The sequence below is a fragment of the Lissotriton vulgaris genome, chromosome 2_1 (genome assembly GCF_964263255.1).
Source record: "Lissotriton vulgaris chromosome 2_1, aLisVul1.2, whole genome shotgun sequence".
Taxonomy (NCBI): Eukaryota; Metazoa; Chordata; class Amphibia; order Caudata; family Salamandridae; genus Lissotriton; species Lissotriton vulgaris.
This window is the reverse complement of record NC_141687.1, coordinates 461,596,415-461,615,457: the sequence shown is the minus strand read 5'-3', so window position 1 is coordinate 461,615,457 and position 19,043 is coordinate 461,596,415. Positions and strand designations below refer to the sequence as shown.

Genomic DNA, 19,043 nt, shown 5'->3' with positions numbered 1-19,043 from the left:
TCAAAGTGAGACTGCTGGCAGGGAAGCACAAAACCTCCAAGTCCAACGAGATAATACCACTATTGGTTGACGTGCATTGCAGCCTATCGTTGCTTTTGAAAATCATTTCTAATTGAACTTGTTATAGGGGTTACTGCCCTTGTAGGCTACTCCTCTTTATCGCCTAACTTTAGGCATCTGCTTTCAGTGGGAACAACACAAATTAAGATGTCCCAACCGTTTAGCCCTTAGTAGCCCATAAAAGTGATATTATAATATGTTGAATTGGGTATTAGCCCTTCTAGGGTAAATGCTCAGTATCAATTATCAACTGGTATGATATTGATTCAGATCTCCCTCCCATTTTGTCTCTGATAGTCTATACGTGTGGTTCTGTAATGGATTCTCGCGTGAACAGAAGGGATCTAGATGTACCACAGTATATTGCCCTATGGGATATCGTTATTGAGACCTTGTTTATATGTGGAAGATCTGTATGTCCAGCGCCGGTATCTCTAGGACAGCATATTATCTATAGATCTTCTATCCCCAACTACTTGTTTGATCACTGCCCATTTAAGATCTACTGCTGAGCGTCCTTCCGTAAATGTTCTGCCATCTTTGTTGTGGTCTGCTTACAGCGTATATTGCTTCTGTGTTCACAGGTTCATGTTTTTACCTTACGAGTAGCCATCCCAATACATTTGTCCCCACAAGGGCATTTAATCATATACATTACCTGTTGTGAATTACAGTTAGTGAAATGTAGGATATGCCAAGGTGTAGATAGGCCTAGATCAATTGCCTTCATAGGAGTGATATGACAAATACTACACTGTCCGCAAGGAAAATGCCCCACCACCTCCGGAAGGCCCACCTGTCTGGATATAGTGGGTTACATTTTCTATGATCTCTTCAGCCTTGTGCGTACCAAAGTATCCCTAAGGGTTCTCACCCTTTTTAGTGAGAATAGAGGGTACCCCCAGTTTCTTGTACCTGTATTGAGAATGCACAAGTTTCTCTAAATGATCTTCTTCACCCTCTCTGATGCAATATTATATATAGTGAAACACACGAGATTTGGTTCCTGACTGTTTAATAGAAGTCTCCAAGAGGCCCTCTCTGTTCTGATATCTGTCCCTTTTCTTTGTGGTTTGCCTAATGTGTTCCAGATACTTCCATGCTCTGCGTTTGTCAGTCAGGACTTCCACCTGTCTTCTGAAGTCTGGCAGCCTACTACAGTTCTTGCGATGACGTAAAAACTACCCATATGGAGGATTTACTTTTAATGGGCGGAAATGGAAACTGTCAAACCTCAGTAAATTATTCTTATCAGTTGGTTTCTGGAAAGCATCTGTCTGGAGTACTCTCTGTTGTGGGAAGATTCTTAGATACAAAAATCTCAAGGATTCATTACTAATTGAGTGTGTAATTCTATGGTTATTGTCCTGGCTATTAAGCTAAGTTATGAACAGTGTGGCTGTTTGTGTATCCCCAGGCCAGATCACTATTATGTTGTCTATGTTGTTCTATACCCTTATATATGTATCTGTCTCAGTTGCAGTCCCCCTCTGCCACCTGTCCTATGCATCTTCTGCAAGTTCAAATGATATGCAGGATATACAATTAATTAGGACAAATCTGGTTTGTTCCTATTGTGAGAAAGAGAGTCAACCCCCTGCTTACAGCGGAGGTCCCGGTGGTGGTGGAAGGTTCCTGCTACCTGGTCATAGAGATGTTGCTTTGTAAAGACCGATTCCTGGAGAACAACCTAGGGCTGATGTCGCCAGATGGAGGGGCTTGCTTCTTTTGCTTACTGGTGGGTCAACTTTATTTAAAATTATTACTTTGCCTAAGCTCCTTTATGTCCTTCAGAATACCCCTAACCCGATACCTAAAAAGTTCTTTGATAAAGTGGACAGAGCACTGAGAGTACTGCTCTGGGATGTCCCCCTAAATAGCCTTATGTAAACTGCGGAGAAACATCTACAATTGGGGTATTTCCCTCCCAGATCTTAGGGGCTATTATTAGGCCGCCCACCTACAGGCAATTAATGAGTGGGTATTTGCCCCTAGAGAGGACCTGGCAATGAAACTAAAGAGACCATGATGGAACAACACACATATTGATATTATTTATATGGTAATACATACATTTCAGTGCACTTGGAAAAGTCCCGGACTGCGATGGAGGCTTGTGACAAGGCGGTGCGTGATGTAGGACATATAGTATCTGCCAAGGTGACAAATTCAGGGAAGTCTGTAGACTGGTAGGGTACATAAAATGGGACGTTGTTGTTACCTCCACTTTGGGAGATCTCTCTGGTGCAGGAGGGTGAAGTCCAGTGCAGATTTACAAGAAAAATATGAGTTGGACCTCTCAAATGAGTTCCGCTACCATCAACTGCAACACGCCCTCCTTACAGAATTCATTAATTGGGAGGTTCTGGAGAGGTTAACCCTATTGGGAAAAGAACACTGACAGACGGGATACCTGGGAAGGTGGTCTCACTCACTTATAGGATGCTTAATAATAATAGACAAGAAGATATTGACAAGACTGAGGGCCCGATGAGATCTAAAGGAGGGCCTGATGGGAGACGTGGACAGGAAGAGAGCATTGATGCACCCTTGAGAAATTGCGATCAAAAGGAGCTTTAGACTCATTCAAGGGAAATTGTTACCAGTGGTGTACTATGATCGCAGCCGCTTGTTACAAATAAGGAGGGCACCATCAACCAATTGCCGGAGATGTAACAATATGATGGCACCTTTTTTCATATACCCTGGGGATGTCCTCTCATAAAGGAATGCTGGCGAGAGATCAAGGGGGAACTCGCATTGATCATGTAGGCGCCTGTCCTATTTAATCCTGGGGATCAGAGGTGATGTTGACCTACCATGGAAGGAATTACCTTTCTGTATATTAGGGTTCACACTGTCAAAGAGACATATAGCAAGGAAGTAGGGAACCTCTCAGGTGTTCACTAAACATAGGTACGTGATCGGCATGACACACTGCATAGAATGAGTAGTATATGAATCCAGGGATGCCCCACCAAAATGTGTGGGAGGACTGGCTGTTATATGGACTTGATGGAGATGGCAGGGTGCCTCTGGGACCCCCGCCTAATACTGACACACAGGTTGGTGGTGTAAATATTGAGAAGGGGGGTGCAGAGGCTGATTCTCCAGATGGACTAGGAGTATGTGGGCACCCTTCAAGCCCGAGAACATGGTGATAACTGTGCATAAGTCGACTAAAAGCAGAGATTTGGTGTGGGAGAGTTACTGTCCTGTTTGAAGTATTACTACTGTATTATCAATGATGGACAGTTGTGTTTTGTGTTTTAATTTAAAAAAAAACATAATAAAAATAGTTTAAAAAACATAGGACAGAGATTATTAAAAACAATAATTGGCTGACCATTTTACCCATAGCACAGAGCAGTTAGCAGCAATATCCCGCTTGCACTTACATTTTTAAGTCAATAATTCACATTTTCAATTGAATATTGAAATAAATACCCATGTCTTACCTTCAAGAGCTTTAAAACATGTGCAGCCGCGTCTTGTTCCAAAAACATCTTTTGTATCGCAGAATTGTGATCTGCCAGTGCCTCAATTGTCATGGCAGCTTTCACCTGGATGTTGATGTTCCTTCCACTTACCATCTTGATAAGGGGGTTGATTACATCTTGTCTGGCAATGGCATCTTGTATCTCTTTGTTTCCCCGAGCTAATTCTGACAGGGCTTTAGCAGATGCACACATCAAAGCCTCTTCAAATAAGAAAAAACAAAGTAAACTTCTAAAGCCATATATAGGGGATGAGGATAGATACAAAAGGCAACTTCATTTGTGTAGGAGAAAATGATATAGGTGATCATACTCTAATCAACGACAAATTTCTAGAATTATCTACATATCTACATATTACTTGTAGCCAGAATTACTAAGCACTTGGTTTGTCCTGAGGTCACGCAGGCCGATGTATTGCAACACAACTCCTTAAGTGGGACCTACTAAGTCAAGCAAGGGGTGATTTGCCCAGGCTTGTGGGACTTCGTAAAAAGATTTAACCCAAAACAGTGGCTTTTGCTGTGTTGCATTACATTTTATAGTGATACGCATTCAATGGGTGAAGCATAGATGTTCCCGTACATCCACACATGGAATTTGATGGAATCTCAGATTTACAGATTAAAATCATAGTCATAGTCAAAATCTTTATTTCAGTTAAAACATAAACCATAAAAGATGTACAAAAAAAAACAAACAGAAGCAATTTTTCACTCTGGCCACTTTAACCATAATTCATTTATACCAATTGAAGACCAATCAGAAGGACTTGCGATATTAAGACCATAAATAGCTTTCTAAATCTAAAACCAGTAACCATTTATCAAAGATGTTAAAATCAAAGCATTGCATTTAATATTTCATTGAAACATACTTTGCATAGATGCGGGTACTCCTTTTTCCTACATAACATAAAGAAGAGTACATATTTAAAAATAGAGATAATTACAGCTTTACTGACACAAACTAGTGGCTCCCCATCCTACGTCTAGTAATTACGTTGATAGACGTCTAGTCAAGCGCGACTAGAGCTTGAGATCCCATCTCCTTCGCACTATCGCCACAGAAAAGAGATATCTGCTTACACTGAAAACAGTGGATTGAGTTGTTTTAGTTCTAAGAATTCTTTCTGCCTCACAGAAGCGTCTAAATCCCAAGAGATGGCAGATAGGTTTTATCCACTTTTTCCTAGCATTTGTGTAAGCAGAACTGAAAAATTACAAATGTGCTTCATCCTCTTTGGCACCAGTATTACACAATTCGCATCTAACCAAATCATCATCATTCCCTACATTACCCTTATTAGAAGCCCATCTTGCAGTATTAGCTTTAATTTTAAGTATGCCATATTGAAACTTTAGATACAGCAATTTAGCTAGTGATGGTAGAATCTCATCCATAAAGGATTCGAATCTGCTCTCTGTCTTCATACCCAGACACTTGAGTGTCAAAGTCCCCAAGTCTGGGTTGTGTAATTTTGTATTTAAGACAAACGCCCAGTATCTTTCTTTTAGCACTTTTTTACAGCTCAAGGTGAAACCCTCAGGCTCAGCCCAATAGTGGCTAAGCCCTAACTTAACAAACCACTCCTCGATATGGTTCAACCATACCAACTTCGTGGTGTTTTTTATATTCAGAATCTCTTTTAGGGCTTCTCAGTAGTCTACTAATTTGTCTGTTGACCACACAAGGACCCAGTACAACAAGGGTCGTAGAACTGCATGGTCATCAGTACGATGGATATCCAAATCCATTATGAGTTAAATTAGGGGTGTACTCCGGGGAATCGCTAATATTTTCCTCAAGAAGATGTTCTCTTGTATTGTGAATGCGTGCTTGGCTGCGTAGCCCCATAATTCTGCGCCATAAAGTGATGCAGATTGAGCTTTATATTTAAACAGTTCTAGTGCCGGGGAGACAGCTGTAGAGTAACTACTCTTGTGAAGCCTTGATATTGGTACTAGATTCTGTGTAAGTATTGCTTTACTTTTGTCTATTTGGGGTTTCCAGTCTAGTTTAGTGTCAATTGTAATCCCTAGGTAATTAAAATTTTGCACATATTCGATCGATTCCGTGTTTACAGTCAATCTTTTTTTTTTTAAATTCTATGGGGATTAACCGCCATATACTTGGTTTTGGTCAAGTTAATCTCCAATCTTTTGGTGTTACAGTAAGACCAAAAGGTATCTAATAGGTTTTGTAATCCTTTTGGTGTCTGTGATAATGAGATAGTATCATCTGCGAATAGCAGTGCAGGCACGTGATCACCACCCAACGTGGGAGAGTCATGCTCGTAGCCCAAGAGAGTATCCGGTATATTGTTTATGTACAAGGAGAATAGTGTCGGAGCGAACACACAACCTTGCCTGACACCTCTGTTTATGTTAATACGGTCTGTCAGTTCTCCATTTGGGCCCCATCTCACCCTTGCATAATTCGTCTCGTGCAACCCGACAATCTGTTCCAAGATCTCCCCCGGAACACCCTGGTTCCTCAGACTTAACCATAGTAAATTCAGGGGGACCAGGTCAAAGGCTGCCCTGAGGTCAACAAAGGCCATGTACAAATGTGCCTTTTTAATATTAATGTACTTCCAGATGATACATAAAAATCTGAACACCTGATCGATTGTACTAATCTTTTGTCTAAAACCCGCCTGGTACTTGGTAAGGGTACAAGTCTCCTCCATCCAAGAACTCTGCTTACTTAAAACCTGTCTCGCAAAAACCTTCTGAAGGACATCAATTAGGCTAATAGCTCTGTAATGGGCTGGATTCGAGCGGTCCCCCTTTTTAAAAATAGTTACTAATTCGGCGCCCCGCCACGTATCGGGGATTGGTGCACCCTTAGCAATGTCATTACACAGACAGTTAATGTATGGGGCCCATATCATATTTTCGTGCTTCCTTAGGTCCCCATGTATCCTGTCAGGTCCAGCGGCCTTCCCTGGTTTTATCGCTTTAATGGCTTCATTAGTTTCTGCCAAACTAAAGGACAGGTGTCTCACAATCAAGTTAGGTCCTAAATTAATGTTATTGAAAATAGGCTCATTATCGGTGGTAGAGTATCATTTTGAGAAATGCGAGACCCAGATATTGGCTTCTAGGAACATATCCCTGCCAGGGGTTCCACCTCTTGAGACCCTGGCGATCAAGTCCCAGAATAGGGCCTGATCATTTGCCGTACAAGCTTCCAACAGTTCAGCCCAGATTTTCTCATCCCAGCATTTATTTGCCTTTGCTATTGTGCTCTTGTAGCACCTCCTTTTCTCCCTTAATACTTGTGCATTATTGCTTTTGGCAGCCGCTATAAGTTCCTTTTTAGAGTTGCGGCAGCCTTCATCATACCATACATCACCTTTGGCTAGATTTAGCTGTCCCTTTTTTAGTGGCATATTATTTTTTGTCAGTAGTTTGCCTGGTCCCAGGGACATGGTACCATGGATCCGCATAATGGGGATCTCCTGTACTGGGGAATTGATATACGGGGAGATCAAATCTACATATAACTCGTAGATTTTTTAAACAGTAAATTCATTCCCTAATACTACTGGCCACTTCAGTGCTCTATGGTTATTTGAGATCAGAGGGTCAATATCAGTATGTTGGGGGTAATCTCCACCCATGGGTGAGAGGCCAAGTAGTGACATACTGAGCTTCAAGCTGAGTGGATAATGGTCACTCTCAATACGATTCTCCACTACAAAGTCATTTGCCATTGGCCAAAGAGGAGTAGAAACCATTAGATAGTCTATGTGGCTGCTACAGCTACCCTGCTTGAAGGTTGTCTGACTTGGACTATCTGATGGCATGCGCCCATCACAAGCACGTAAGCCATGCGCAGCGGTCAGCCGCAGTAGCTGTGCTGACGCTGTTGAGCATGGCACGGCTGGGCTAGTATCAATTCCATGAATATTGTTAGCAGTATCCTCTTGCTCAAAGATATTTTCTAGGCCTATTATCGGCTCGAATTTGCGGTTAAAATCCCCCCAATAATTAACCACATTCCCTGATTGAGCATGGAAATAATATTATCTAATAGCTCGATGACTTTTGCTTCTTTGTTAGTTGCCGAAGGCCTACTATAAACATTTAAAATACAGATTTCCCTTTTATTGGGCCCTGTAAACTTAACTCCCAAAATAGCCGGGCTGTTAAATTCAATTTGCTTAAAATCAATTCCCAACGTGGTTTTTGTCCATATTGTCAAACCTCCTGAGGGTCTACCTTTAGTTCCGGCAAAGGCAGGTACACTAAATGATCCATGGCCAACTTTAAAGTGGCTTTCGACAGCCCAAGTTTCTTGGAATAATATAATATCACATTCATCAATATAATCCTGCCATGTGGGATCACTTAGATTTTTTTTAATACCTGCTATATTCCAAGACCTCAGTTTAAAAGTAAAGTCTATCCCTTCCTCAATTGTAGTGCCATTCAATCTTATATTATTAGCTTCTACTAGTTGTACAGCCTCGGTGATTACGCTTTGGGAATTATTATTTAGGTGGTTGCATTCAGTTACGTCACTCGATTTTTCGGGTAAGGATTGAAAATCTAATCCACTCACATGGGGCCTTTATGTATGCATGGCTACTCTCGAAATCTTTTTCACTAAGGATTTCGGTGATTACAACCTCATTATTAACAGTGGTACCCAGATCTAGGCCCTCACCCATGCTATGTAAAGACAATGGGGGTCATTAGGATGGAGGATTTTCCGCATCCTCCGGGCCGGCGGAAGCCACCGCCGGCCCGGAGGATGCGGAAAATCCTCTGCGGACCCACCAGGACCTACCGCCACATTAGGATGGCTGGTGGGTCATGGTTTAGGTCCGCAGCTTTTCCGCCGCGGCTGGCTTACAACCGCGGCGGAAAAACACTAAAATGGTGAAGGTGTCTCTTAGACACTGTCAGCCAGATTAGGATGTGCTTGGGAACATGCTTTTCCGCGGCGGCTTTTCCGCCGTGGAAAAGCATGTGTAACTGCACTGCAGGGGCCCATTGCGGGCCCCCTAGGTGTAGTGGGGGGTGGGGGGTGCACATGGGGGGTACCTATGGTACCCCCCTGCATTTGCGTGCACAATGCAGCAGGCACTGCACGGTGCCTGCCGCTTTGTGCACTCAAATGCTGTGCATGCATTTTTAACATTGCTGCGGGTGCAGCTTGAAGCTCCACCCGCAGCAATGTTAAAAATAGAGGATGTGACCGCCACCCTGGCGGTCACATCCTAATCTGCACAGAGGGAACGCCGCAGCCCATGCGGACGTTCCCTCATGCTCTGGGGTCGCGGACGGACTCAAGTCCGTCCGCGATCCTAATGACCCCCAATATATGGTCTGGGCTGATCTTTGGGTGATTTTCGAGAATCATTTTTTTCCCAACACCCCCAAGTTTATCATCTACTGGGCCCAGGGCTTTTAGTCTACTTGTATATTCACCCTTCAGTCAGTCCACGCCTTCAAGGCCATATAGCTCCTCATATCTATTCATGGTAGGAATTGCAAATTGGTTCCTAAACCCGTCCATAATCCCTACTCGATGCATCACAAATGGATTATAATTGGGTAATGCCATAGAAGCCGGGCGATAGAAGTAGGTCAGATCATGAGTGTGTCTACCACTCCCATCCCTTGTATGGAATTGGTCAGAAATGTACTCAACTACCCGTCGGTCCCTATAATTAACAATAACAGAATCCCCAGCTATATATTTGGTTCTTTGCCTGACCCAGCTTACTTTTCAGGCATAAAGAATTTCTCCTTCAATATTACTTGGGAGGGGTCTATTCCTATTTAACCAAAAGGTTACCTTATTTTTCAATTCTGGATAAGTCTCTGTTTTATTAGATGTTAGCTCAGGTACCCCCGTGAGTACAACCACATATGGGAAGAGTTCCGGTGGTAGATCAATGCATTTTAGATCAGTTTCTTTCTTTGTGTTATTTACCGGTTCCTCAGCTACCAAAGGTTTATCTATGATCTGCCTCATGGTTTCAGGCTCATTATTATGACACCCCTCCCTCACCCCTTGGCGGCCAATCAGTGGGGTTATTCCGGCTACAGGTGCATTCACTATAGTTACTTCTTTTACTTCACCCATGGTGTTTCTCGTTGTACACTCAGCCAATTTTTTTAAAATACCAAAGTACTCTGTAGTATTTTGCTCTAGTCTCTCCAGCCTTTCCCTAATTATCTTTGTCCTCTCTAAGAGAGGTAAGATTAGGGACTTCATCAATTGTTCTACTTGGGCCATAAGGCCTTCAGATAATTGGGGAGAAGGGAGAGGTAAGTCGCCCCCCTTTGTGGTTGAAAGCGTTGTGGGGGGAATGGTAGGGAGTACCTGGGATGACAATACAGTATCTTGGTGAACCACAACTTCTTCTACAGTGGTATTAGAAGACTCTTTTGAAGTTTTTGGCATCTTTGAGCATCTCCCCTTCTGAACACCCCCTCCCCGCTTCCTCTTAACAGTGGTAGACGATCCTGCGATTTGCTTGGGCTTATACGTTTTCAACTATTTTTCACACTGGACCTACTGGAGGAGTATTTTACATCGTTATTAGATTATTCCTTGAGTACTGGAGTGTTCGATGAAACAGGTAAGCTGATCACATTTTGCACTAATGTATCTAATGGACTCTCTGCCTCAAAATCAATATTGACACCCTCATTAATAAGTATATTGGCATTAACTTGCCTTTCTGGATGTTTTGGGGAGTTGACCAACATTATAGGCCCTAAAGATGAGTGTCTTGAATACATCGGTTCTAAAGAAAGACGGCGTTCTGTCAGGGCTATTTCATGCTCCAGGACCGATGCTGCCCTGGTATTAAACTGGTCCACTGTTCCACTTATGCTTCCCCCCACCTTCGCCCTCTTCCCCTTCCCTGTACGTGCTGCCATTACGGCGCCAAATACGGGACAACAGAATTACTACACTCCCCCAGCAATATGTAAACAACCAATCTCACTGCAACACTCTACAATGAACGCCTGCGAAGAGCGCAGGGGAAAAGCAAAGGATGCTGGGATTTGTAGTCCGCACCTCAATAGAGTGCGTGATAGCCCCGACTGCAAGGATGTCACTGTCTCTCAGTCTGCAGGTAAGTTCAACAACGGCCAATTTGACCAGCTATGGAGCGCGTCCACTTGTGCCCTGTCTCAAAGCGCTCCCCACTCCTCTTGCTGTGCTCTGTCTGGCGTAGCTTGCTGCAATGGACTTGTCCCTGTTGTATCCTGGGTAGTGTTCCATAGTAGCTTGCTCAGACTCCGTTGAACTCCCCCCGGGTTCTCCCATGTGTAGCCCTCATTACAAAACTGGGCTACGCTCCGGTTCTCTGCAACACTGGGCCCCCTTTGATTATGCCGATGCTGCGGGGATTCTGACTGGTCTGTTCGGGGTGACTCGCTTCTCACCTCTCCCTGCACCCCCTCCACTGCGGCGTCAGCCTCCTCACCGCTCTGTGTTGGGACCCAAGTGGCTTCAGCTGCTGCCGATCGCCACCTTTCCTGACGTTCTGCCACGCCCGCTGCACCTCCGATTCAGTACTTCAGCGGCACACCCTCCTACACACGCAGGATCCTCACAGTCGAGCTCCGGGGGTCAGTATCTCCGCCCGACCACGTCTCCAGTCGAGCAGCTCACCTCCCTGAAGCGGACAGCACACAAACTGCTCCACGCCACAGCTGGGGCGACCGCTCCAAGGTACCACGAAGCGCCAAGGAACTCAAAAGGTACTTCGCGAGACAGCCGCACGCTCCGTCAGATTAATGGAAGTTGTCTAATGGATATAGTCCAGACTTGAAATCAGTAAACCTGGGATTATGCCAAAATGATAAACCTACCGGAGAGAGGCATAAAAAGGAGCAACATCCTTATTTCCCCTCATTATTTCTTTTTTTCATGTGCTCAGCATTCTGCAGCACACATAAAAAAGATATCTTGCCTTCAAGCACTGTTTACGTGGAGGACGGTATCCCTTCCTGCACAATTCTACCTGTAATGTGGATATCCTTGCTCCATGGTGCAATGGTGCATATGCATGTGCACAGTGCCCCAGTGCTGTGAGAGAGCAGAAGTGCACCATATCTTAGTAGCTATGGCAACAAAAATTCTTTCTCTCTTTCATGCAACGCAGGGCAGCAGGTTCCTTTGCTACTGCATGAAAAGTAAGTACATCTGGCCCTTGGCCTTTTTACAATTCTGAAATATGACACCTTAGGTATGTTGGCACTTTCAGATGCCACAGTCCTAGAATCATGGTTTTTGGCAATCTGCATTGCATGTAACTATAGAGATTTGGCAAGAGTAACTAGAATACACTAATCTGAGCAGAAATCCATTTAAAGATGTCTAAACAACACAGCAGGCCCAGTGTTCTCCCTTGAGTCGATGCAGGAGACAAATGTGTTGACACTTTACGAATAAATAGCCTGCTTACCTTTTAGGGAAAAGAAGAATGTATTTTTAATTTGAAGTGGCTGTACAGCTCAGCCAGTAAGTGTACTGCTTCTATGTGAATATTATTATTTAGGGTTGGCAAGCTATTTTGTGGATGGTGACAGCTAGAGGAAGTGTATACTGTTCAACCAATTGACAGACCATCCAGAAGTACAACTCAAAATTCCATGAGGGCAGGTATCTCCTTCCCAACAGAACCTCAATTATCTCTTTGCTGTAAAGTACATGAAAGCCATAATACCTTAGGCAGGTGTTCCTTCGGTTGATATGGATAAACATACAGTACAGGGGAAATGCCAGAGCAGCAAGAACATTATCAAATACAATCTAGCAGAAATTGTTCTGCAGCAAGACTTCAATTCAGTGGGAATATTGCTAAGTAGTTGATTTATAACTTCTACCTCTCCTGACTCTTAATGTGGATAGTAGCCAACTATAACCCTTGATAGTACATTCTAGATTAGTATTTCATGAATGTAATTGTGTCTGTTTTCTTGGAGAGTCGAGCTCCTTCTGCTGAAGTATCTCAGCATTACCGATAGCAGGATATGCCATGCGTTAGCTATGAATTTTAATGCAATACAAGATCTTGTATGCTATTTAGAAGCACATCTCCTGTGGTATGTGACACTACCAGATTTGTGCCCATTCTCTGACCATGGCACTACAGTACAGATATGATGCACTATGCTGCCATGTCACCCATTGTATAAGGCCCTCCCTAGAATAGTTCACTTCCACCTTTCACATGACCTTATGTGGTGGGAAAAAAGGGAAACATATTGGAGTCCTCTGAAATTGAGATGCTGTTTGTTTCTCAGATAAATGCTGCAATGAAAAACGAAACCATCAAATATCCATGTTGAGAAAAGTTTGCTTCAGGCCAACCACTTCATTGAACCGACAAGAACCTCAGTTCTATTGAGACTTAATTATTACAACATTATCTAGAGTGACCTATCTAAATCACAAATTCAAAAATTAACAATAATCCAAAATGAGGTAGCTAAATTGAGGGAAAAAACAGCAATAATCACAGGTCAACCTCTCATGCTTTCAAATCCCTTTATTGATTTGAAATAGAGTTCCGAATCTATCAAAGATACAATGGGCCTGATTCGCATAGGAAACTTACACTTTTGAGTAAGTTTACACTTCTGAGCAAGTTTCCTATTTTTTGGTATTCACAACGTTTGCGTGTAAGCTACTACTAAAAAACAGCATTAAGTCCAGCACTACACATGGCCATTCACGGCTGTGCTACATTCTATAACCTGGAAGGGTGTTTTGGGGATGAAGCTGATCCATTTCAGAGTTGGCAGTTGCTGCCCTATGTGGTAACGTATTGGCAGGAAATAAACGTACTGAACATTCATGACTCAACTTACTTCTTTTCAGTGGCAACAAGCTCCCATTGGCTCTCCTGTCTCCTGTCTGCTATATTGGAAGCTGCTGACTGACGACTGACCACTTGGAACATGTCATTCTTCTACCACGCTGTCACGTTTTAAATGCGCTTTGTCTTGCCCGTTCTTGCAGCATGCACTTCTCTGGTGCCCGCGTTGTCACGTGGCATGCCTGCTTGCATTTAGAATCGCCACTCCCCAACGTCCGTTTGTAAATTCAAGCTGCAGACTATAAGTCTCACTCGCCGCATGGTCCTTTCACCAACTTGTACAACCACAGATATCGGAACTCCGATTATATTGTTTCCTCTAGCTACCGGCAGTTAATACACAGTAAGGAGCATGATTCACAAAGATTCTTGTTGCCCTGTTCCTTGCAATAGTAGGCTGCACTACTTGACACAATTGGAATAAGCCGTGCCCCAGTATTTTTCTGATTATAGCACTCACTTAATTAGCATTCACATTAGCTACCACCTGTTGGTCAAACTCCAATTTCTCTTAATATGTCCTCTAATATTATTTTGTCTTCTGCCTTTTTCCCATTTTCTTTCCTTCACAGGCAGTGTATTGTTTCAGGTTTTTATATTACCAATCCTGATGATGACCCTAGTATTTTTTAAAAAGGATTGAAACGTCGTCGACTTGGTTAAGCAGTCTGCACGTTAATCCAATGTGTTAAAACTAGTGCAGTAACTGTTAATTGGAAAGCATGGCCTTATTATTTGTATTGGCCATAAGCTATTTTTTGTGTTGCCTGAAATGTTCTTGTCCATATGTAATTGTTTTGTGTTTTTGTATGACGCAGGATTGTGTCCCACTCTATTAACATGCTCTTAATTATTCTGAATTTTTGTGATTCATTAAATTTGTTGTCCGTCTGGACATCTTAAATATAGTGTGATTCTGGTCTATATTTATCACAACCTTATTGTAAATGTTTAAAGACCTTTGTTTTTGTAACTCTGTGTATGTGTACACAGCATTGTTTTTTCTCCACTCATGAGATGCAAGGTTTTGGCATTGGTGCTATCTTGAATTGGGCAATTTCTTTTATTCATTGAAACTCCATAGTGAAGGTGAAGTCTGGAAAACTTCTTCAAGAGTGCCGGCTATAAACGTGTTCAACAGCCCCATCTGGTTTTTCCTAAAGCATATTGTTTTAAATTAAACCAGATTATTTTAACCTATATTATATTAGTGGATATCGTGTGAAGCAATTTGGCGCATGCAACATTTATGGGAGGGGTTACTCCACCACCTATCTTTTTAGCAACTCCTGGTACTCCAACATGAAACTGGAAACGAAGACATGAACCTTTTGAAGCCTACCTGGGTGACACTTTTACATCTAAGTGAGAGAAAGCTTAATTGATCCACAATTTAAGTCCAGAATGGAGATTAATACTGAAAGCTTTACCAGTACAATTGGTAAGATTGTCTCTTGTGGGAGAATGAAATAAAGGGGAATTGTTAGATTAGTATGTGTCTGTCTGTAGTGGTTACTTTAATTACTCGTGCTCATCGCGCGGTGTGTCGCGCGATGTGCATGCATCCTACATGTTATTATTTGATTATGCATCCACGCGTGTTGTGGTCGCATGCTATGTATTTGTTAGATAATGCATCCACGCGCGATGTGTCCGTTCGGTGGTTACTTCTAACGTGTGGTCAGTCACCGTTGGGGTTTGCCTCTGGATGGAAGCATCACGCATCGGGTGGAGTTTATTGTCTATTGGAAATAAACCTAACTGCAACTTTCCTATTCAAGTACGAGGATTGGCTATAAAAAACTGCCCTATCTCACAAGCTTGAAGATTGGCCAGAAGAGACTAAGACTGAGATTGTCTTTTAGTCCGATTTCTGCCTGTGGCTCAGCTGTGATTCGCCGTTTGATATCCAATCGTTACTCCCGCTCTTCACGGAAGTGTTACAGGCGTCACAAGCAATCAAGATGTCAATGTGTTAGACATCAGTGCTTTGCTACAGCGACGCACACGCTTTCTCTCTTGAAAACTTACCATATTTTGGGATTCAATTCTACCATTGGTGCGTTTTCTCAACGACACGCACGTTTCACGGATTTTCTTAATACAGCGCATTAATTCAGCGACGCGCACGCTTTTCACCATTTAATTATTTTAATTCCAACTTATCACAAATATGAATTTATTTATCTCACTTTTCTTTCTCATACTAATTATTTCTATATTCTTCACTGTTTGTATTTGTTTTTGATGGTAATTTTGACAAAGGGGGATATTGTGTACTGTTCATTTTACTATGGCTAAGTTCCATTTACAGCATATCACTCAACCTCCTCATTTTTTGAGTAAACCTGGAAGCCCTGAAATAATTTGGAAAGAATGGTTTGCTTTGTTTGAAAATCATCTTATTGCTATAGATGCTATGGATTTTTCCTCTGAACGCAAATTTGCAATTCTTTTTGGGTGTCTTGGTCAAGCAGCTCAACGTATTTTTAAAAGTATTCCTCCAATTCCTCCTCCTGCTTAAAGTGGTGACCGTAATTGGAATGTATATCTTGAAGCAGTGGCTTGTTTAAAAACAATTTGTTTTTATGCTAGGAAACATAGAGAAGGTGAAAAAGTTGAAAAATACATTTCTGCCCTTAGAGTTTTGGCAACCCATGTGAGTTTGGTCCTCTTTGCGATAATTATATCAGGGACCAGTTTATTTTCAACTGTTCTTCACGGAAGATTAAAGAGAGAATTCTTGGTTGCAAAAATCCGTCTCTGAATGAAGTAATCGAACTTTCTTTAAGCATTGAACATTCTGCAATTACTAGTAAAGTAATGGCTGATGCATCAAAAAGTGGAGTCAATTCAGTTAATATTTCTGAACCATGTCAAGACAATTCTGTGTGTTCTGTAAATTTTAAAAACAAAAATGTAAAATTTGTTCAGAAGAAACAATCTAATTTTTTTTACAGATGTGGATTGAAGAACCATTTTGGCAATTTTCAAGGATGTCCTGCTATTAACAGATATTGTGTCATTTGCAAAAAGATGGGCCATTTTCAATGTGTTTGTAGGAATTTAAAGAAAGCACCTACAGTTAACTATGTAGAATCTGATGTTATTGATGATTGAGCCAATTCTTTTAGTAATATTGTTGTCACTTTAGATGATAATGGCCAAGTTAACGATATAAAAGGTCCTTTACGCTCTGCTATAATTGATGGCATTCCATTACAGGTGATGGCGGACTCTGGTTCTCCTTTCTACCTTCTACGATTTATGGAAAAGAAAATTTGAATTGTTGCGTTCTGATGTAAACCAGAAGGCCTTTGGTGAAAAGGACATCAACATGATTGGGTATTTTGAGGGTTTAGTACAATGTTTAGGTAGAGAAACTATTACCAAAATTTATGTTGCTGAAAAAGGCAAAAATATAGTTGGCTGGAAGGATCTTGCCCGCATGGGTTTATATTTAGTTCCTGGTGATTATAATCCAGTTAAGGTTGGGGATCTTCCTGTGTCAAGCATAGAGTGCATGTCTGATGATCAAACTTTTGATGCAAAACAGATTATGGATGAGTTTAAACCTGTGTTCAGTGACAAAGTTGGCAGTGTTGAGGGTTTTGAACATAGAATAAGATTGATTCCTGGGGCTCAACCTGTAGCTCATAAGGTTAGATCTGTCCCTTTGAGTGTCCATGCAGAATTAGATAGGTCTTTAAAAGATTTGGATGAACAAGGTATTATTCAACCAGTTGATTCTTCACAGTGGGTGGCTCCGATCATGGTCGCTCGCAAAAAGACTGGCGAAATTAGGCTCATTGCGGATTTACGTGGTTTAAACAAGAATATTATTGTTGATTGTCACCCTCTACCAAAGATCCATGAGCTTCTTGCTAATCTTGGTGGGGCTAGGTGGTTTTCTCTGATCGACTTAAAGTCGGCTTATCATCAGGTCGCTTTATCAATAGAGTCTCAGGAGTTAACCACTTTTATTACCCCGTTTGGTGCTTTTAAATTTTTACGCCTTCCCTTTGGTCTAGCTTCGGCTGGGAGTGTCTTCCAGAAGCTTATGGATTCCCTTTTCAGTAAGGTGCCTGGTGTTCAGGCTTACCTTGATGACATTTTGATTCTTTAGAGGAGCATAATACAATTTTGAAACATGTCCTTACCATTTTGATGTCTAAAAAGATGACTGTTCGCGGTGACAAGTGCAAATTTGCTGTTAAGGAGTTTGATTATTTGGGTCATACTGTATCCCGTGAGGGGATTAAACCGAAGTTCTCTGTGATTAGAGCCATAGAAGAAGCCAAACCTCCATCTGACAAGGACTCTCTCAGATCTTTTCTCGGTCTGGCAAAGTACTATGCTACATTCGTTCCTGCTTATTCTGAATTGGTTGAACCTCTACGCGGCTTATTGAGGAAAGGCTGCAGTTTTGCCTGGTCTCCTGAGTTAGATAAAGTTTTTAATGATGTTAAAAAAATGATTGTGTCTGCTAAAGCTTTTCAGGCTTTCAGGGATGATTGTCTTTCTGTCATAATAGTGGATGCAAGTATCACTGGTTTGGGTGCAGTATTAACTCAGAAAGTAGGAGGAAATCAACAGACAGTGGCTTTTGCTTCGCGTTCACTTAAGTCATTCGAGACCAGATATAGCACATTTGAAAGGGAAGCATTAGCTTGCGTGTGGGCAGTTCAGAAATTTAGAACATATATTTGGGGTCGGAAATTTGAGCTTGTTACCGACCATAAGCCTCTTGTCTATATTTTTGATAAGGTCAATTCTTCATGTATGTCAGCTAGATTGATGAGGTTGGTTTCTAAATTGCAGGAGTTCCATTTTGAGGTCAAGCACATTAGTGGTGGTACAAATTTTAGTGCTGACTGTCTTTCGAGACTTTCCATGGTTAGAGATGATGATGAGGATATCTCTGCTGAGGATATTGAATGTGTCACCATGGTGGATGCTGTTGGTGAGTTAACCCCTGTTTTATCTGAGAATTATTGGAAATGTGCATGTGAAGGTGATTCAGTCCTTCAGAAGGTTATTCATTATTCGACCCGTAGATGGCCGGAGCCCAGGTGTCTAGAGAGTGAATTACGTAGATTTTCACAAGTTTCTGATGAGCTTTCAGTTGAGAATAATATTGTTCGCAGAGGGGACAAATGTATTCCTCCATTAAAATTACGGCTTTTGATTATAGGTGAAGCTCACAAAGGTCATTTAGGGATTACTAAAACCATTATGAGGATTAAGGAACACTATTGGTGGCCCTCTTTGGATGTACAGGTCAGGAGATTAATTGATTCTTGTCCAGAATGCCTGGTTTCTGATAAACATTGGCATACAATGAAAGTCCCTTTATCTCCAGCTGCATTTCCACATGCAGCATGGGAAAAAGTCGGTATTGATTTTTCACGTCCTTATTCTATTTTGGACCAGGAATGTAAGTATGTAATTCTATTAGTTGATTATTATTCCAAGTGGATGTATCACAAATTTGTTAAATCACCCGATTCTGACTCTACTATTTCATTTTTTTAAAGAATTTTTGATGTAGAGGGTGCTCCTAGGGTGCTTGTCAGTGACAATGGCACTCATTTTGTTTCCGATAAGATGATGAAATTTCTAGA

General features: G+C 41.9%; 1 protein-coding gene across 1 annotated transcript in view; it reads right to left on the bottom strand.

Annotated features, from left to right (window-relative positions):
• The window catches only part of ANKAR (ankyrin and armadillo repeat containing), a 1,392,657-nt gene that overhangs the window by 351,253 nt on the left and 1,022,361 nt on the right, over nt 1–19,043 (bottom strand). The window contains exon 18 of the mRNA XM_086955361.1: nt 3,519–3,760. Within this exon, the coding sequence (XP_086811487.1) occupies nt 3,519–3,760 (242 nt within the window). The remainder of the gene's footprint in view (nt 1–3,518; nt 3,761–19,043) is intronic.